The sequence below is a fragment of the Panthera pardus genome, unplaced genomic scaffold, assembly GCF_024362965.1.
Source record: "Panthera pardus isolate Hobbes unplaced genomic scaffold, ASM2436296v1 HiC_scaffold_3, whole genome shotgun sequence".
Classification (NCBI taxonomy): Eukaryota; Metazoa; Chordata; class Mammalia; order Carnivora; family Felidae; genus Panthera; species Panthera pardus.
The window spans coordinates 59746727-59766816 of NW_026526876.1; the positions used below are offsets into that span (position 1 = coordinate 59746727).

The following is a 20090-nucleotide window of genomic DNA, read 5'->3' on the forward strand; positions in this document are numbered from 1 at the left end:
CTTTCTGGCCTCAAGGTGGGGGAGGGGGTGGGAGCTGGCAAATTGAGCAGATAAACCACTCAACTTCCACTTCCACTTTTAAGGTATGTTTTGGGTTGGTGAGGACAGGAAAGAGAAGGCAGGAACACAGCCAATAGCTGTATCAGGCCATAAACAGGTATTTCTCATTATTTTCTTTAAATCAGACTGCTAGGTTCCATCTGAGGAGGGGGAGGGGCGCTCAATCTCAGTGGCTATTTGGGCTTCTCCATCATTCCCTCTTACTCTCTTCTTCATGTTCCCAGGAATCCTGGCCATCTTGAGGATGGGCGTCTTGGCAGAGGCCCGTGGATGCTCCAGAATACCCAAATGAGACTCTCAGTTGTACTTCCCGATGTCCTGACTTCTAGAGAGAGTGGGGGCAGCAGGTCCCCACAAAGGGGATTCCTCTGACTTCCAACCCCTTTCCAATCCTGGGAAAGTTCTCTCTTGGCTTCTTAGCTTTTCTCTACCACCCTTCCTTTCCACATTCCCCCTAAAGGAGCTCAGGTTTTCAGAAAGCACAGCCAAAGAGGTTGTTTGCAGGCAACTGGAAGGGGGTAGGAAGAGGGCAGAAAACCCATTCACATATCAACAAAACACGCTGCTGGTAACCCTGCTTGGCGCTTTACATTTATTATCATCTCGTTGGTTGACCACCAAAGCCCGAAGGGAACGCCAGGCGGGCTCCGGGTTCCAAATGGGGAGGTTGAGGCCAGCCGCAGGGGAGCTCCACCGGAGCAGCGTGGCCGGCAGGGGGCTCTCCGCGCCGGCCTTCGCGGGAGGACGCGCCGGCAGCCGCTCTGACCGGCCAGAGGAGGAAAAGGGAAAATTACTGGAGCTCGGGGGCGGGAAGGGCTGCGTGACTGGGAGGAAGGCACTCGAAACTGTCGGGCCGCTAGCGTCCGGGCTCGATCCCCGGGGCGGCTCCGGCAGCCGGGCAGAGGGGCGCCCAGGCCACCCTCCCACCCCCGCCCGGGTGTCTTCCCGCGGGTGCCGCAGCCCGGAGCGGGCGCCGCGGCCGGGGGCGGTGCCGCCGAGGGGCGGGCGGAGGGCGGACCGGGGCGGGGCGCCGTCCGCTCGGCTCAGGGAGGCGGTGCGGGCGGGCGCTGGCCGCGTCCGCCCGCCCGGAGCCGCGGGGCGCGCAGCCTTCCTGATGTGTCACCAGCACGTGGAGCTAGCTAGGGCCGCGCGAGCGAGCGGAACTCCCCCAACTTTCGAGGGGTCTCGCCGCCCCGCTCCTCTCCCCCGCAGCGCCGGGCTCGCGCTCCCTTGGGGAGGGGGCGGCGGCGGCCCCCAGGTCCGGGCAGGTTGAGCGAGGCCGCGGCGCCCGGTCCGGCGCGCACAGGGCTCCGGGACGTCGGGGCGTGGGGCCCGGCTCGCAGCTACTTCCCCGACCCCCGGCGGCGGCGGAGGAGGCGGCGGCGGCGGAGCGGGCTCGGCGGTGCGGGAGGGCGCGGCCTGCGGTGGGAGGCGCCCCGCCTGGGGCTCGGCCCCGGCCCTGCGCCCCGCAGATCTGAGCGCAGGTAACCGAGGCGGCGCGGAGCTGGGCCTCGCGGGCGCGGCGTGGGATCGTGGCGAAGTTTCTCAGCGTGTAACTCTCGCGCTCTCGGCTGGCGTTGCGGGGTCGGGGACGGCTGGGTCCCCACACCTCCCCCACGCCCAGCACTGTCCCTCGGCCTGCGCCCGGTGGCCTGGAGGCCGCGGCACCGAACGTCGTGTAACCCTTCGTGGGCTGGTCTCGGAGCCTTCGGGCCCAGGTCGGGCGGGGCGGGTGCCTTCTTAGGCGGACACCGCTTGGGGAAAACCCGGAGCGTCGGCTGAGCAGAGCGCCTTGGAAAGCGGGCGGTGGGATCCAGCCCGAAGAAGCCCGTCGGGGACGCGCCCGCACCCCGACCTCGGAGACGCGCGGGAGCTGAGGGCTGGGTCTTTGCGGGCGAGATGAGGGTGTCGGTTCAACTGGCCTACAAAGTCCCAGTCCTCGGCCCCCAGGACCGGCAGCTTCTCCGAGCTCCAGGCCGGCTCGGCAGGAGCTCAGCGCTCAGGCGGGAGTGTGAACTCCTGCCAGGGGCCACCTCCCGGGGCCACACTGGAGAGGGGGCAGCGAGGGGCCCACGGCGCGGGCTCTGTGAGCGGATTCGAGGGATCCCTGTGCTTCGCAGGAACGGTGGGAACGTGCTCAGAACTTTAAGTTGGTCACTATGTGCAATCGGTGGCAGGTCCGTGTTCTTCGGGTGGAGCCGGTTCCCGCCAGGGCGGACGTGGAGTGGAGTGGGGGGGGGGGGGGCGGGGGGGAGAGACAGCCCACCAGGGCTTGCCCTGCCGCGCTTTCCAGGGCGGCTGCCTTGAGCTTGGAAGTGGGGAGGATCACCCGATTTCTAGAGTTGCCCCCTGGAGATGGCCCTGGATGTGGAGGTTTAGCCTCTGTGGAGGGGGACGCCCCTGCCCCTCCCTTCCACCACCCTTTCTTTAAAGGTACATCTTTGTGGGAGTGTCCTTTTGCTCCTTGATCTGTGCAAGGTAATGTTGACGGCTCTGAGTCCTCAAGTTTTATGCTGAGGCTCCCTCAAACCCTCTACCCGCTTTGCTTCTAGCCCCCCAAAAGAAAAGCTCCACCAGCCCCCAAGACTTCAGGTTTGCTGGGTGTTGGAACTTTCTGTTTGTTTTTGTTTGTATTGTGTTTTGGCTATCTTGGCCGTAGGGGCCTTGGAAAAACATTTGGGAACACACGCCGCCAGGTGACCTGAACTGTGTGAAGGGCAAGTTGACAAAACAGGGCACCTTGGGCCTCCTTCCACCTGGCTTTGGAAAACTGGAGAGTTTTCTAGAAGCAGGGAGGAGGGTGAGGGAGAAAGCAGCCCAGCCGGGTTGACCCCTCTCTGGAAGTTGTGCAGAGACCCCATCTGGAAGGTTTCTCCACAGGCTTCTGTGGGCTTAGTGTAGAGTTGGCTCTGCGGGAACCCAGCGTGGCCTCTGTCCCTGTTTGGGTGGCCATGCGGGGGGCCTGAACAGAGGGGTGAGGTATGTGGAGGGGAGCCCATGTACTGTGGGGTCACTGAGGCAAGGCTGGACCTGTGGGTCCAGCGGTGGACAAAGCCTAGCACTGCAGCTGGCCTGCACTTCTCAGGGTGAGCTTTGTCCTGCAGGCTCTAGTCTGTTACGTGCAGATGCCACAATTATGGGAAGAAGTCTGTTGGTCATTTATCTAAAGGTGCAAGGTGCAAACTCTCAGTTTTGAGGCAACATTGTTTCGGAGCGGGATGTGGGAGCTTGGACTGGAGGCCTTGCCCTGTTTAAGGGAAAAGTGCTCTCTTTGGAGTACTGAACCAAGTTGGGAAAACAGATTTCTCCCTTTGAACCAATGCCTCTCCCGGCCCTGGGGATGCGTATCTTAAAGTAAATGAAGTGGAAATCTCCAGAATGTTATGTGGTCATAAAACATGCGCAGAACTGGGCTGGAGCGATGAGATGCGGAAAAGCTGGCAGAGTTGGCTGATTTGCACCCTCCCCAGAGGGGACAGACACGGGAATCAGGGACATAAATCCTGGGAACACGGGCATAAGGAGTCGTCGGTCGGTGTCCGTGGCCTCCCTGGCCTGGTTCAGGTGGCCGGCAATTCTCCCTCGGGCTATGCCCCATTCTCCAGGGCTGACCCGGGGTTTTAGGGATTTTTAGGAAATGCCCTAGTGCTTCATTTCTTCGGGGGAAGTGAGTGATTACGTTTTTCCTTCTTGGGATTTTTCCTTTGCAAAATGTGACTGAATCAGCTACCCAGTGGGCTGGCCTGGCCTGGCCTCCAGCAGCTGATTTGTGCTTTGATTTAAGCCGTCGTATTTAGCAATTGTGCTTCGGTTGAGAGCCTTTTGATTTCGCTGTCCCCTTTTGAATTCTTCTAGTTTTCCTGAAACTGGCGCCTCCTCTGCCCCTCCCCCCACCCCCTCCATCCCTGTAAGCCCGGTACCTCACTTGGTTGGGAAAGCGGCTTCCGGGGCAGGCCCTTGTGCCCTGGGGCCGGCTTCGGGAAGCTGGCTGGAGGGAAGGGTTTCAACCAGACCCCCAGGGAGACCCATGGAAGACTTAAAATCCAGCTGGACTCCTGGTCTTGCCTACTGGGAGGAAACCCGGATTCCCTCAACTCTTAAGTAGATTGCAGCCTGGTGAATAACCTTGCCCTTGTGGCTTTTTTTTTTTCTTTTTTAAAGACAAACCAAATCCCAACCTATGAAAGATGGGAGATCCATTTTTGTTTAGCCGGATTGGATTGGCAAGGGAGGTGTTCGGAGAAGCCACCCCTCTCATCTCGGCTCCCAATGTCCTAGCAACTCTGGGAGTTCTGATACTTAGAAATACCTCTGGGGTTTCACAGGTGGCCGTGCCTGGGGGTGGCCCAGGTCTCCTTCGGTGCACCTTTGCCCAAAGCCCAGCTTTTGGAACCGTTAGTGGAGGTCAGCGTTCAGTCTCTTGCTTCGCGCTATGTGTGGCCCTCATTCCAGCACGGGGTGGATTTTCCTTCCAGGCCAGTTTGCGGCTCTCTGAGCACGATGGTGACTGTTTGGCCTGTCTTCATTCTTCTCCACAAAAGAACAGCACTCCTGCTCTGTGACAGGTCCGTGAAAGAGGTCCCGGAAGCAAGGGGCAGTCTGGGTTCCAGGAAGAGTTTTTCTTGAAGCGGCCTAGTGTGAGGGCCATGATGATGGACCCTGGGTCCCCAGGGGCTTGACTTGGAATCCTGACTGCCACTTGCCAGCTGAGCGGCCTTTGACAAGTAACTGCTCTGTGCCCGTTTCTTCCCCTCGTGAAGGAAGCTCGATACTACGATGTAGCGTTGTGGCGAGGCTGATAGGAAGAATGTAGATTCGTTGCCTGGCATAACACCAGTGGACCTTTGACTGGTCCTCGTCTCCTTGGCTCTCGTATTTGGAATCTACGTGAGTATACGCGGTGGTTGAGAAGGTGCAAGCGGAGTGACTTGAGACCTCAGGCTTGTGGTCTAGTGGGTTGGAAGGTCTTGTACGGTGTCTGCCGTGTAGCCTGGGGCAAGTTACTTAACCTCCTGGGAACAGCAGCTTAGTGATCATAAGGTGGGGATGAGGTCTGGGAACCTCTTCCCCTGTCTCAGCCTTTCTTGTCTACTGACCGTGTGCCTGGGACCGGGCCGGGCGAGGGTTACGGCCGTGAGACATGCACAATCCCTCGGCTGCCCTCTGTGGTTTGTACTCCGGTTCTGAGAGCAGCCGAGGGGTGTCGGGAGTCCTCTTGGGGCTGAGGCTCGGAGGGGAGGGGCTCCCCAGCATCTGATGGCCACTTCCTGGTGCAGTAGGGCTTCCCAGGTTGGGAGCCGGCAACGGAGAGCTGTGGAACAGGCGGTGGATGGGGCTGGATTAGCCAGCACAGAGTACTTAAAGTACCCCGGATGTGCACATGTGGCCCCCTCGAACATCTGCTCAGCCATACACCCAGCCACTTCGTGAAAGGTCCCCAGGAAAGGTGAATTGCCACAGCTTGGCAATGCCCATTCATTGACCCAGCGGGCATGCTAAGAGCAACTCTAGCGGGACCAGTCAAGCAGGGTACAAAATCAAAGTGGGGGTGGGGTGGAAGGAAATAAGTTGATGTTCCAAAAAATGCTGCCGAGTATTCAGCCAGGAAATAAAAATCAGAATGTCGTTGGACTTCCTTATACTTTTTTTTTTTTTTTTATGGCTCAGTGATGTTTTTATTTTGAATTTCAAACCAGTGATTGAGAGAGACGGTGATCTTTCTCAGCGCTTTAGAGTCTTTAGGAGTCCCAACTGGCCATGGGCAGTGGGCTGGGCTTGCAGACGGACACCGAGCAGGTGACTTCTCACCCACTGCGCTGCTCCCTCCTCCCTTTGGCACGGTCTGGGGAATTTTGAAATCTGGGGAATTTTGAAATCGCCTGTAGCCAGACCCCTTGTGTTTGCTGTCCAGGAGAACTGGAGAGGGAGGTGCTGTGTGGAAGAACCATCGCCTGATTTTAATCTCTGCTCTGCCACTCTGGGCCTGAGAGCCCCCTTCTCTGTCAAGTGGGGATTGGACTGAATACAGCATACACCCCTTGTAGCCTTAACATTGATTCTGGGCCCGGAGGAACAGAGGAGGGCACAAGATTGGAACCTGGGGCTCTGGTTGGGAGGGGTGGGGAAAAGACTCGGAGATGTGCAGCTGGGAAATTTGGATCAGTCTGTGAAGACTTTGTGGTTCATTCTCATGAAACTCACTTCCTCTCACTGGATTTCTGCCCTCGGGTGTGTGGGGTTCAAGGGAAAAACTAGCCTCTCCTTCTTAATGACTGAGACTTTCATTCTGGTCTTCAATTTTCTCTTTCTCCATGTACTACGTAAGGTAGATCTCCTCCACTCTCCTGAAAACAAGTGAGTAGAGTTACTGCTCATATGCTGTTGGCATCTGGCTTTCCTGGAGATTGGTGGAGGACAAAATCCATTCCTGCTGAAGGCAGGCATTGGGGAAAGGGAAGGTTGGAAACCAGGCTCTCCTGTGGACTAGCTGCGTGACCTTGGACCAGTGACATGCCTTCTTGGGACTCAGTTTTCCTGGATGTGATGATACACACCTACTTTGTAGGATCAGAGGATCACAAGAGAATACCTGTGTGAAAGGCCGGGTGCGTGGCAACAGGGAGTATACACAACTGTTCTCAAGTGACACCATAGTTGAACCCAGGGCCTGTAGGGCCAGTGAGGAAACCCCGGTGAGGTCAAGGAAAGATGACCTGAGGCTGGCAAGCTACTTGTTGGCTTAATATCTGGGGAGAAAATACTGGGAGAGGAGAAAAGTTAAGTCCTTGCTGTACTGTGTGTGTAGGGGTGGGGGGCGGGGGGGCTGGCTTCTTGAGGGAGATATGCTGGGTACACCCTTGTGGAGGGGGTGTAGGGAGAAGTCCCAGACTCTACCAGGGGTGGGTTCATGCAATCACTGTGCTCCAGCTTCTGTGAGGGAACAGGTCAGTGGGAGAGTGAGGACAACATTCTCTTGAACCCCTTCCTGTAGAGCTTGATGTTGTAGGTTTAAGAACATGAAAAAAAATGTCTTTTTTTTTGCTGTTGGAACTTTGAGGGCGATTAAACAGATACTTGGAACCAGGACTTGCATATGAGCAAAATGTTAGTCTCCAACTTGCCTGGCCAGACCACTGTGTATCTGGGAAAAGTCAACCAGACCACTTGTTCCCAGCCGCGTAGTGTGGAGGGTTCACCCTCCCTTGGCCTGAGTCTTTTTCCCTCTCCCCCTGCCTCTCCTTCTCCTTCTGTGTCTGGTGATAGCAAGCATTCATTGTCACTCAGGTCTGGGCGCACACTAACCTTGGCCAAATCACTGAACGTTAAACCATCTGGCAAAATATCGCGTTTCGACAATGGGCCTTTTCTATATAGATGGGGATAGAGAGGGCAGTGCTGGATGCTGGAAAACCACTTAAGCATTGACAGTGGAAAGGGGCAGGGTCCAGGACCCTGACTTGAATGTAAGGGATGGGGCTGGGGGGGGGGGGGGGGGGAAGGGGCTGCTCCTTAAAATAGAAATAGGTTGGAGAACCAGCTGGGCCTGTTTCCAGCGCCCCAGTCGGGGAAGGGGCTACTGCCAACCTACCTTGGCATCCTCCCTTTCGTCCTTTCGGTGGATTTTGTTGTAATTAGACAAGTCGTGACAAATACCCCATTGCCCTTTGGGCTGGGGAGTTTTGAGGACTCCTGCCTGGAAACCCAGCCTCATTCACTTGGGAGCCATAATTAGGCAAGAGAACAGTTCTCGGGCCCTTGATTCAATAAAGACCCTTTTATGATGTTGGTTTTTCCCAGAAAAATAATACCACTTTGCCCCGTTTATTGCATTTAGATGTGTAATCATATTAGAGCTAAACAGCCTGGGGGACCGAAGTTACGTAGTTGGGGTTTTCACCAAAGCCTGTTACCGGGTCTTCAGAGGAAAACCGTGTCCTCGGAAAAAAAAAAAAAAAAAAAAACGTGTCCTCGGAAAAAAAAAAAAAAAAAAAAAAAGAGAGAGCTAGAGAAGAAAAGAAAACGACAAGGAACATTTTTGAGGATTTTTCTCCCGTGGCAAAAGAGTATATTTTCTTGCATCAGGGTGAGAGGTGGCCCGGGATAAAAACTAGAAAGTGAAACTAACTTGAGCGGCCCCTGTCAGTGCCGACGCCTGGTGCCCTCCGCAGCCCTGCCTGTGGCCAGGGCATGCGTCCGCAGCACGGTCCCCTCCTTGTCGGACAAACGGTATTTTTCAGATGGGTAGCGCGTGTCCTGCCGAGGGCTGGAGGAAATACCAGAGAGGATGCCTGTGTCCCCTCCAGCAGGAGTCGTGGTGCCCCAGCACGTCTGCACCACGGTGGCAGGGCTGCGGGCGCTGGTGCACACAGGTGGCGGTTCTCTGCCTCCCCAAGCCCCTCCCCGTGAGGGCAGTCAGCCGTGACTAAATATAGTCCTGGAGGTCTCAGGCAGCTTTGGTTGGCTGGGAGGTTTTGCGTGGCTCCGCCCACCGTCGCTGGCCACGCCTTCCAGGCAGTGGGCTCCGGGAGGGATGCCCTTCCCCTGGCCCTCTAGCGTGCAGACCCCCATCTACACAAGCGTCCCCTCTTACCTTCTTACCCCAGACATTTTGTCGGGCTAAACACATTTCCCAATCGGAGTAAAATCCCTCCTAGAAATCTGCCAGTGCCGGGTTAGGCAGAGCTCATGAGTGGAGTCCAGAACCTCTTTCCCAATTTGGGGTGTAGAAATCTCAGGCCATGGGGAAATTTCTGGGAGTCATTTGTAGGAGTGCTCTATGAAGAAACAAGAGGGTATGACATTTCAGGATGCTGAAACCCTGTTGTATTAAAGGGGGTGGGGGATCCATTTAATTCCCCCACTTAATTCCCCATCAGGACAGCTGATGGGAGTTATTGCTGAAATATTTTTCAGATATCACCCTTTAATGCAGAAGCACTGCGTTTTTGTAGATGATTCCACTATTTATACATAATGTGTCTGGAGATATTCTTTCATAATGCTTGAGGGGTTTTGGTATTTTAAACTTTATGGATGTTTTACACTCTTTGGAAGAAGTGCTGTTAAATTACATATACATACAAATAATATTTGCTTTTGCTTCTCCAAAGGAGTATAATTAGAACATCTGAAACCAGATAACCCAATTAGTGCATTTTTCTAATTAGCTGTTACATTATTTTAGATTTCCAAGTGGAAAATTATTATTTTAGAGATGAGATAAATTATTTTAGATTTCCAAATGGAACTTGGGCTGCAGGGAGGTTCTGAGCAAGCACACAAAGAGGAAAGAAATCATGTGTTTTCAGTTTTGGCTGCCACCCCCTCACTTGCTCCATGCAAAACACCTTGTGAACCTGCCCATCAGGCAGCAACAGTGCGCAGACAACAGTTTTATTTTCCTTGACTCGGATCAATGAAGTTGGAAAAATTGTTCATCTGTGTCAGTTTCTCTCTGCTCCTGCCACTGGAACAGGTAGATGAAGGCAGGGTTTAAGTACCACTGTTTTACATTTGTCAGCAATGATGTTAGTGGCTGTTCTTTGGGGGAAAAAACTCTGGTGATAGTTCATTCAGTTCGTATTTTCTGCATGCCTTGAGTGTGCTTGCTTTGTGCCCTGTGGCCATTGGGCCGTCTGCAGGGATGGGGACCTGCAGCCAAGACCAGGGAATGGAGCTGGGACCCAGCTTTTGTACTCTGTGGCTGTTACTGGTGCCGGCCCACAGTCCTTGCCCCAAATTCCGAACTCCCCCTCCCCCCCCTAAAAAACAAAAAACTGAAAACCAAAAGTTTGTTGGTATAACTCATTTCATGGGAAAACCTGACCGAAACTGAGGTGAGACCATTAGAGTCTATTTTCTCTTGGGGAGTGTGAATATCCAATGGGTTTCACTGCGTGATAGGAATGTGTTTAATTAGGGGTGTTGCAAAACATGTGGTATGTATACCTCATTACCTTTTTATTTTTGATTGATTGATGTTTTAATGTTTGTTTATTTTTGAGAGAGAGACAGAGTGCGAGCAGGGGAGGGGCAGAGAGAGGGAGACACAGAATCCGAAGCAGGCTTCAGGCTCCGAGCTGTCAGCACAGAGCCCGATGCAGGGCTTGAACCCATGAACCATGAGATCATGACCAGAGCCAGAGTCAGTCGCTTAACCCACTGAACCACCCAGGTGCCCTAACATAGATTCTTCTTTCCCCTACTGTTAGCTGAGCCGTCTGTATGCCTTCTCTCCTTGTCTTGTTTTCCTCCCCCGTGGAGTCTCCCTTAAGAGATAAAATTTGTGACTCTGATGGCAGAACCCACGCCCAGCTTTGGCTCCTCCAGATGGTCTGGAACTGTGGAGGAAAGGAGGGCGCTGCCTCCCTGGACCAGCCTCATTAGCCGGAGTGGGTATTTGTGTGGACAGATGCTTTCAGGCTCTGGGCCAGCCTTGCCCAGGGGCACTTGGGCCTCCACCCACTGATGAGTGTTGGGGGTGCTGAGCCAACCCCAAGGCATGCTGGCCAGTCGGCATCAGGCCAGGCAGGGCTGGAGAGTTTGTTGGGCATGGGGGGAGCTGAAGGGGTGAGTGTAAGCATTTAGGAGCTGAGGTGTTCTTAGCAAAAGAATTTCTGGCTCAGAGACATTGGTTATCGTAAACCTGGGGACTCTGAGAGCTGAGTTTCAGGTCTCCTGGCTTTGTTCATCCCAGCCTGTGAACAGCCGGTGAGGGTGGGTGGGGCCAGGGAGTCCAGGAAGGCTTTCTGCTGCCTTAAAGGCTCCAGTCCAGCTGTGCCCTCGGGCTCCCACTTCCAGAGCAACTGTCCTGAGGCTGACTGGGTAGGTGTTGGAAGGAGGGCCCACGGAGCCCACTCCCGAGTTGGGTGCTGGGAGCACCAGCATCCCTCTTCCTGCCCTACCCAGCTCCCTCTTCAGGGAAACTTGGCCCCTGACTCAAGCATGCTTGGCCTCTCCAGGCCCCGGGGCCAGACCGTCCCAGCCAGCCCCTGCCGCAGGCCCCGGCATCCCTGTCTGTGCCCAGTAGCTTCTCTGGAGGAGGGGTTCCCCCAACACATTTTGGGACTCTTGCCCTCTGCCTGACCACTTCCTTCCCTCGTTGGGTGGGACTGGCACATTCTTTTCTTTCTAAAGCAAATTCCAAACAAGGGCTGATAACTCTGGTTGGCTTTCTTTTCCTTCCACCATGGTTTTGTGGGTTGCTGGCTATTTTAGGGACTTCAAATTCAGAGTGGAGCCTCCTCACTCTGCAGCTCCTCTGGAGGCCCTGATGGCTTTTCACCCCCCAAGGGGGGATGGCCAGGCCCGTGGTCATCAACGTGTGATCAGCACAGGCCAGGCTCAGGGAAGGCCCGAGGCCCAGGAATGGATGCGCTCTGCTGCTAGCCACGCCCAAGTGGGTCATTTTCACACACCTGGCAGGGCAGGTGGGGGTTGGGGGGGGGGGGTCCTCTAGCCACTACCTGGGGCCCCAACCTCACCTCATTCTTGAACAGTGGGGCCAGACGCCGCCTGTCCCGTGGTGAGTAGACGGCCTCGAGCGGTGCTTCTTAAACTTGGGTGTCCCCGAGCATCGAACAAGGAGCCTGTCATACAATGCAGACTGGGGCCCTGGAGCCAGCATTGGTAATCCGTGCGTGTGACTGGGTGTACGTGGTTTCAGGACCGTGCTGCTGGGAGGCCAGTGGGTGAAGCAGCTTCACAAGTGTGGAGTCGGGGGGAGCAGGGAGAAAGAAGGGGCCGGGGGGCCAGAAGGGTCACCCAGAAGAGGTGAGCTGAGTCTTGAGAACACAGCGGGGAATGGGTAACAATAACTCACTCAGCTCGAATGCTCTGCACGGGGTATAGTCCTCAGCCTTTGAGAGGAATGAACGTCTTTAATCCCATGAACCAGGTGGTCACCTTGATCTTGCAGAGGAGCCGACTGATGCCGAGGGTTACATAGCTTATCAAAGGTGCTGGGTCTCACCCCCTTACTCTACTCCACTGGACTGGGGCCAAGGCACCCCAGTCCCCCCGTGTGAGCAGGACCAGCTCATACAAACAGGGTTGGGGCTTCTTAGTGGGCGAAGCACAATGCAGTCGCGCTGTTGAGCAGTTCAGAGGGCCTTGTTCCTAGCGTGTGGGGGACAGCTTGGGTTTTGTGGGGGGGGGGGGGGTGTATGGCCGTGATCTTGGTTAGGGCAGAAGGCGGCCGGTGAGGGGACCATTGTCATAACATAGCTGGGAGAGGGTGAGGCTATAGCCAGGCAGCTGGGTTTCTGGGCGCACGGTGCCTCAGTCTGAACAAGGACTTGCCGTCTGACCCTGGACCGACCCCCACCCTCCAACACTTTCCAGCCGTTCTTCCGAGAGGGAAAGGATTCTCGCTGTCTCTGGCGACTTCCAGGGGGCCTGGGGTCTGCGGGGAAGGGGGAAAACTATTTGGAGAGGGTGATATACGCTCCAAGTGAAGCTCGGAGTGAAGTTTGGAACTTTCATTCTCCAAGTGAAGAGATAATGGCACCAGGGCTGTCTTCCGTGAGTTAGGCTCTCGTGGTGGCGGGGCCACCTATGCTCTGAGAGGGTGCCTGTCGCGTAGGCACGGCGTGACTGGTGACAGGCCCCCAAGGGGTGGGTGCAGGTCAGGCTGGGTGGGGCAAGCTCCCAGTGGCCAGCTGGGCAGGTTCCAGCTGAGCTGGGGCCCTCGGTGGAATGGCCTGGCTTCAGGGCACAAGTGAGCCACCAATGGGTGGCATTCCACAGATGGGCGGCATTCTGGCCCGTGAAGTTCACAGGAGTCAAAGGTCCAGGGTCGGGGGTGGGGGGGAGCCTCTGCTGCCCTGGAGGCCTGTGCAGCCTGGTCCGTAGAGAAGGACTGTAAACGAGGCTCTGATTCTGGAAGCCCCTTTCATCCTCCCGTAAGAAAAAAAAAAATTGGTCACCACCCTCTTCCTTCTTGGCCACTTTCTGACCATCCCCTCACCCCACTCCCCGTTTCCTCCAGCCTGCACTTCCCCACGGAGCCTGTCAGGGGGTTGATTCGAATCTGAAAACCATCAGGGACACCCCAGCCATCTTTGCCCACCGCAGGCTCTTTCTGCAGGGGGTTGGGGACCTGTGTTCCTACTTAGGCCCACCTGACGCTGTTGCCTCTTCTAGAGCTCACCTCTGATGAAGTGGGCAGGATGGGCATGGGGAATGCTGGACTGAGGTCCCCGTTCACGCGGCAGCCCCCCCACGGCGTGCTGGGTCTCAGGGTTCACCCTCACGCCTCCTGCCACGGACAGAGGGTCCGTGTCCGCCGGCTTTTCATGTCCCTTGCCTCTTACACAAGAGAGCAGCAATTCTCTATTTTCTGAAAGGGGAGAGCTGCCGGAAGCTTTGTTCCTTTTGGGCCCATTTTAGAGACAGGGTAACCAAAGCCGTGACTGCCGGCGGGAAACAACCAGAGCTCAGTTCCTGCTTCCCGTTAGAGTCTTGAGTCTTTCCAGTTGTTCCTCAAGAGAGCTTCCAGAGCCGAGCAGCTCTCCCCCCAGGTTTCCTGACACCCCCAGCCCCGGTCTCCACCCCACCTGGTCCTGGCCTGGCCTCTGAGGAAGCCTGGAGCTGCCTGTCTTGTTTTCAATGCCGCGTGAGGCCTGTGACTGCCACTCAGTTTCTCAGGAGCTCAGTCTCTCTGCAAGGTGGGCGTCCGCGCCCCCCATGTGAAGACACGGGCCAGATGACCCTTCTCCCGGGTCTTCCTGCGTTCCCTAGCTCTTGGGACTGCCCTCATCCACTTACGATTCCTTTCCATTCCGCTCCACGGCCCTCCCTGGGCAGAAAGCACTGGGGTGAGAGTTGGCTCTGGGTGCAGCAAAGGCTGGTCATTCCCGGGTGTGCCATGGGGCCAGTGAGGCTGGCCACCGGCCAGGCCAGGCACTGGAGAAATTGTGCCGCGGTGGAGACCTGGTGGCCGCCCTACCCGCCACAGAGCACCCAGGGCCCCCTGGGATGTGGGCCAGTGTCGGGTGAGGGGACCCTCCACTCCACCTCGGCTCCCCTGGGCTGGGCGGGTTGGTTGACTGCCGACTTACCTGGAGAGAGTTCAAGGACAGCAAGAAAAATGAGGGACTTTCAGGGGCAGCTGTGTTTTCTGACTCAGTCATAATGCCCCTAAAAATCCTTATTGTTCTTGCAGTGTGCATCGGGCAAGCAGCTGCCAAGCCACCCCTTACCCACCTGGCCGCTCCGGGACAGGAAGGGTTTCCCGGGGTCAGATTGGGATGTCCTCCCCCATCCTCTTGAGAGCGAATCATTAAAACAATTCTGTTGGGCCGATGCATTGATTTACATATATTTTTCCTTTTTTTTTTTTTTTTTTTTTGGTCGAGGATTGGGGAGGGCTGGGCATTGAGATAGTCCTGCCCAGATTGGAACTCAGAAGAATAGAGGGTCTCCCCAGTTTGTGTGCGGTTCAGAGGACCCCGGCTGCAAGTGCAGGGCCCAAGGAGGGGTGTCTTAGGGGCGAGCAGCAGTGTGGGGCTTGTGGGATGCCCACCTTTCCTGAGAAGTTAGAACTGTTTAGGGGCAGGAGGGGAGAAGGCACCTGGGCAGGAACTTGTACTGTTTTATTTAGCTTGAGAGAGAGAGTGCATGTGCACCAGTTGGCGGGCGGGGAGGGGGGAGCGGGCAGAGAGGGAGACTCCCAGGCAGGCTCTGTGCTGTCAGCGCAAAGCCTGACTCACGAACCGAACCATGAGATCACGACCAGAGCCGAAATCAAGAGGCAGACGCTTAACCGGCTGAGCCACCCAGGCGCCCCTGAGCTATCCTTTAAAACCGAGGGAGCCTCAGCGAACTCCCTGGGAGCCAGTTACCTGGCCATTTTGAAAATACGCTCCCAGTGGATTCAAGTTCAACCCCCACCCCCCCCCCCCCAACCAATCCCTGCCGTGCCCCCAGAGCTTGCTTTTTCTTGGCTGGATGTTCTCTATCCCTGTTTCACCTCCTCTGGCTCCCCGCTTCTCAGCAGGTGGCCCCGTCCCCACCTTTACCAGCCCACCCCACAGGTATTTTGGCTGAGCCGAAGCCTTGTCTTGGGTGGGTTTAGGGGTTGCGTGCTGGGGGATGGTCAAGAAGAAATACCAATTTGTGACATATCCGGCTCAACCCAGGAATGCCAATTTGCAAAACTGTCACCAGATCCCAAAGCACCAGAACCTTCCCCCCACAGCTAAGGCCTGCCCATAGATGGACAGGGAGGTGAACAGGCAGCAAGCAGGACCCTCTGGTCCACCCCAGGACTCATCAACCTCACGGGTCAGCAAGGGAAATGAACCCTCTAGGTATTTCTTAGGTTTCTAGGTACAGACTTACAAGCCCTCGTCACTGGAAAAGATGGCTGTTTGCAGGACCTTGACCACGTGATCATCCTTCTGGCCAGCCTTCCTCCTTCGGGCTCCTTACTCCCAGGCTCTGGTCATCCCAGCCATGCCTCTATACCAGCTCTGCCAGAGACCGTTTTTAAAGGGCTGGGTCTGCTCAGGAGTGTCCGCATTAAGATCTGCCCAGGAGAAGGGACAACTTCAAGGTAAAGGTTAACATGAGGTGGGAGTCGGGGGGGGGTCTGGAGTGATGTTTATCCCTTCTTGGTAAGAGGTGGATGGGTCTTTCAAGAAATGAGATTCTCACCACCTACCGTGGACACGGGATGATACATTATTCCTTATAGCTAAGCATTTGCTACCTCTAAATCAGCTCTCCGTCCCTGAGGCCCCTTTGCCCTGCCACCCCCACCCCCCGCCCAAACTCCTTGTTCCTGAGTGTGTTCCTTGTTCCTTACCCCAGAAGCTTGCAAAATAAAACAAAAAAAAAAAGTCAATTTTGTACAAAAGGAAATACATGAAAAATAAAACTGAATACTGTTTTCCCCCCCAACTGTAATAGAACTGCCTTCCACCATAGAGCATTTCAAAATACAGGAGGATGAAAAGGCTCACAGAAACGCCCATACCTAGACAGAACGTCTGCTAATAAACAGAGCCTTCCAGCGTTTTTCCCCCATGCGCGTATACCCCCCACCCAGTTAGCGGGATTGGGGTTTTTTAAAAGGCGTGAGGCTCGCGACCCGTTTGAGCAATGGCCCTGTGCTCTTGGAAGCTAGAGTCTCTCTTTTCTTCTTGCCAAGTGGGACGGGCAGGAGCTCGCCCACAGCCAGGAAGCCCGGAGCTGTCAGTGGCGGGTAGTGGAGCCACACTAGGTCTCTCTTCTAAACCGAGATGGATGGAGTTGGTGAGGAGGCTGGAAATGCAGGCTTTGTCCTCACTGATCTCTAAGTGGGCTGCCGCACGGCTTCTAGACTCTGGTCGCGCTCAGAATCTGGGGAGCATTACAAACACGTCAGGGCCTGCTTGTTCCCCAGCAAGGCCAGTTGGATCTGGGTGGCCGGGGATAGGGGAGCACCCAGGGACTGGTCTCTTGGTCTTCTCTTCCTCGGGTGATTCTGTTAAGCATCCAGAGAACTCTCTGGCCACGCACCCACGAGCTAGAGATGGAAGAGATTCTGGCAGCCCGGCCTTCAGAGCCTGATCGAGGAGATGTGACCATTTGCAGTTGGCAGAATTTCACGTTCGTTATTTTCTCTGCCGCTCGGAGCCCTCTTTTGATCCTCATTCTACAGATGGAGGGAGTGAGGCAAAAGCGATCAGGAGACTCACCGGGAGAGACAGCCAAGGATAGGGCAGCGCTGGGGTTCGGGGCTGCAGCCTTGGACTCCCGCTGCCAGTGCTCTTTCGGTAGTAAGTATTTATAATTAGTATACGGTTTTAACAAGCATATCATAACACTTTGGTCATCCGGTCTCGGGAGGTGAGTGGGTGGGTGCTGCTGTCTCACGGAGCATGGTGGGTATCTGCATCACAGAGAGGCTGGTCTCCCTGATGTGAGTGCTCCCAGCCAGCCTGGACCCACAGCCGCCCCAGTTCAGCCTAGGATCCCAGCCCTGGGCAGGGCACGGTTTAACCTCATTTTCGGAACACATCAGCCGTGTGGCCTAGGTGACAGCTGGCGGGTGGCTGAGGCCCCTGGTTCCCTGCTCCCGGCCTGGACAGAGGTATCTAGGAAGGCACAAAGCCTGCATGGGGCTTGCTCATCTGGGCCCTGCCCTGAGCTGGCAGCCCTCAGGGTCAGGACCCCCTCCGGAGGTGCCTACGTCTCCGGAAGGCTGTCCCTGCCTCTCCTCCTTTCCCTACAGAGCTAGACTCCAGGAGCCTGGCCTGAGGGCCACCTGGGCAGGCTGCCAGTGCAGGGGACTCACGGGCAGGCTCATGGCGAGCTCCAGGAAGCCGTCAGCTGTTCCTAGACCAGCCTGCAGAGCCGGACGGCCAGCCTGCCTCCAACATGAGGGGTGGAGCCAGGAACTGAGAACACTGCTTTCCCAGAGCCTAGCTGGGCCAGGCCCACGGGCTTTCTCGGGCGCTGAGGGCCTGAGCCTTGGCCACACCTTCCCTTGTTGGCCTTGGCTCTCTCTCCCTCGGTCTGTCTCTCCCCCTGCCCGCCACCAGCTATTCCGCGGCAGAGTATACGCTCTTGGCAAGGCCATCCATTTAACCTGCTTCCCAGAAAACAGGATGGTTGGGCAGGCAGACTCAGCCAGCACCTTGGTGGGAAACAGGGTGGTGGACCTCAGCTCAGGCTTTTCTTGCCCGTACTCCTTGGGGGCCGGATTGGGAGGTAGCCCTAAGCTGCCTTGGCTTACCTGGGTCAGAAATAACCTCAGTTCAACTCACAGCCGGGCAGAGGCAAGAGCTTTGAGCTCCTGGAGCTGGGGAGAGGGGAAGGATAAGCCTTGGCCCAGGAGTCTGATCAGGGGCACTTAGCTGGGAGCCTTGGGTAAAGCCCCCCATCTCTGAGTCTGTTGCCTCATTTGTTTGATGGGCCTAAGAGTGCCCTTTAGAAATGTGTCTGAATACAAGGCTTCCGAATGCAAAAATGAAGTCATTGTTTCCCCCTTCTCTCCCCTTCCAGGAGGACACTTCCACAGAGAACCCTGGGAGATGTCTGGCACAGAGAAGATGCTCACTTAATATAGGTGCACTGCTCTAGAAGTGAGGTCTGGGTCTCAGTGTGTCGGAGAGTGCCTTCCGTCCTTATCTCTACAAAGGTGACCTTTCCTTCCGCTTCCTCTCTGGCTGTCCTGCCCTGGCCGGACCCCATAGGGATCGTGGTTCTGGCTTGAGATGCTGCATTCCTCTCTGGCCGGGCCCGCCGAGACCCAGAGCCCAGGGAGGACTCCTTCCTTTCCTTGATGCTCGTCCTGCAAGTCCAGACGCCGTCAACTCCAAGGCGTTCCCTCTGGGCCCGGGCCAGAGTAGCTGCGGCCGAGCTCCTCCCTCCCCCGCCAGCCTCCTTGGGTGCAGACAGCCCAGCACAGGCAGGAAGGGCCTTCTGTTTGCCTTGGCTGGTGGGGAAGAGATTAGTGCTCGCTTTCTGTTTGGACTCTTGTATCTAACTAACAGGCAGGCCCGTGACGTTGAAGCAAAGCACACTTGAGCCTTGAATGAGTTTGGGCCCTGTTCCTGAGGCCCGGCCACTGCAGAGGTGTCTGGAGGTAGGAAGGGGTGATAACACCACCCCTTGGGTATATGGAGAAATGTAATGGCCATCTGTCAGCTGTCCCTACCCAGAGTCCACGACCCTTACTTTGGGTAATGCCTCCTCAGGAGACCACTTCTCCCCGACCTCGACTTTAGAGGCAAGCATGGATCCCCGGACACACATGGAGACTCCCCCTTGGTGGTTTTGCAGCAGCTACGGGGAAAGAGGCATTTGCTTTTTTGTGGGATTTGCCAGGTTGATGGAACTGCTGGCGGCCATCCTGTTCTCTGCTTGAGGTCAAAGCCAACAAAGAAGAAAAAGCTCAGAGATGGAGAGAATATGCTGTGCAGATATCCATAAGCCCCTGGATTGAGCCATGCCTGAAGCTAACTCTACTCCTGGATTAACCCGATTATATGAGCCAATGCGTTTCTTCTGTGCTAAAATTATCCTAAGTGGGGTTTCTGTCATAGAAAGGAGCCTAATAAAACAGTGTTTTTCTTTGGTCTCATTAAGAAAAAAAAAATCAACTCTGAGGTATACTTTGCATGCAATAAAATCTACCCATTCGAAGTGCTCAAGTCCTACATTTTATCAAATGTGTACACCCTGGTAACTACCACTGCAGTCGAGATGTAGAACATTTCAAGTTCTTATTCCCCTTTATAGTCCTTTACCCTGAATAACCACTGACCTGCCTTTGTCGTAGAGATTAATTTTGCCTTTCTAGAACTTCATATAAATATTATCATTTAGTGTTTACTCTTCTGTGTCTGGCTTCTTTTATTCAGCAGGTCTTTGAGATGGCACCCATGTTGTGTGCCTCAGTAGTTCATTCCTTATTTCTGAGAAGAATTCCACTGTGTGGATGTACCACAGTTGGCTTAGCCGTTTATCCAATGATGGACATTTAAGCTATTTCCAGATTTTGACTATTACGAATAAAGCTGTTTTGAACATCGGGGCGCCTGGGTGGCTCAGTCAGTGAAGCATCTCAGTCTCTGCTCAGGTATGAACTCAATGGTTTGTGGGTTCCAAGCCCCGTGTTGAGCTCTGTGCTAACAGAGCAGAGCCTACTTTGGATTCTCTCTCTCTCTGCCCTTCCCCTTCTCGGGCTCTTTCTCAAAATAAAATTTTTTTTTTTAATAAGCTGTTTGGACATTGAACACAAGTCTTGGTGTGTGCCTATGTTTCCATTTTTGTGCCTAGACATCAGTCCCATTTTACAGCGGAGAAGACTAAGGGTCAGAGAGGTAGAATGACTTATCCAAGGTCACACAGCTGATGGGTCCTGCGGCTTGCACGGGGAACACGAGGAGGGCAGTTACGTAGCACAGGTATCTGGGTGTTCCTTAATAAATGACCTTGGACTGCTTGGGTTGGGAGCTCGTGGACTCTTGTGCTCAAGAACGTCGTGGCCAGGAGGGACGGTCAAGATGAGTTATAGCCGTGTTCCTCACCTTTGTGTG

The 20090-nt window shown here is 55.3% G+C and overlaps 1 protein-coding gene across 1 annotated transcript; it reads left to right on the plus strand.

Moving 5' to 3' along the window:
- The first annotated feature begins 718 nt into the window (after positions 1-718).
- LOC109251798 (uncharacterized) lies at positions 719-19383 on the plus strand. The gene is made up of 5 exons (XM_019423688.2): positions 719-880; positions 1204-1544; positions 15383-15616; positions 16537-16820; positions 18052-19383. The coding sequence occupies exons 1-5, from the start codon at positions 719-721 to the stop codon at positions 18108-18110; spliced, it is 1080 nt and encodes a 359-aa protein (XP_019279233.2). The 3' UTR covers positions 18111-19383.
- The last annotated feature ends 707 nt before the right edge of the window (positions 19384-20090 follow it).

Bases quoted from the DNA above. Each gene is read 5' to 3' on its own strand.
- LOC109251798 (XM_019423688.2), top strand. From the start codon at position 719: ATGGGGAGGTTGAGGCCAGCCGCAGGGGAGCTCCACCGGAGCAGCGTG. The intron at 881-1,203 runs GTGACTGGGAGG...GGAGCTAGCTAG, and splicing joins TCGGGGGCGGGAAGGGCTGC to GGCCGCGCGAGCGAGCGGAA. The intron at 16,821-18,051 runs GTAGTAAGTATT...CTCCCCTTCCAG, and splicing joins CCGCTGCCAGTGCTCTTTCG to GAGGACACTTCCACAGAGAA.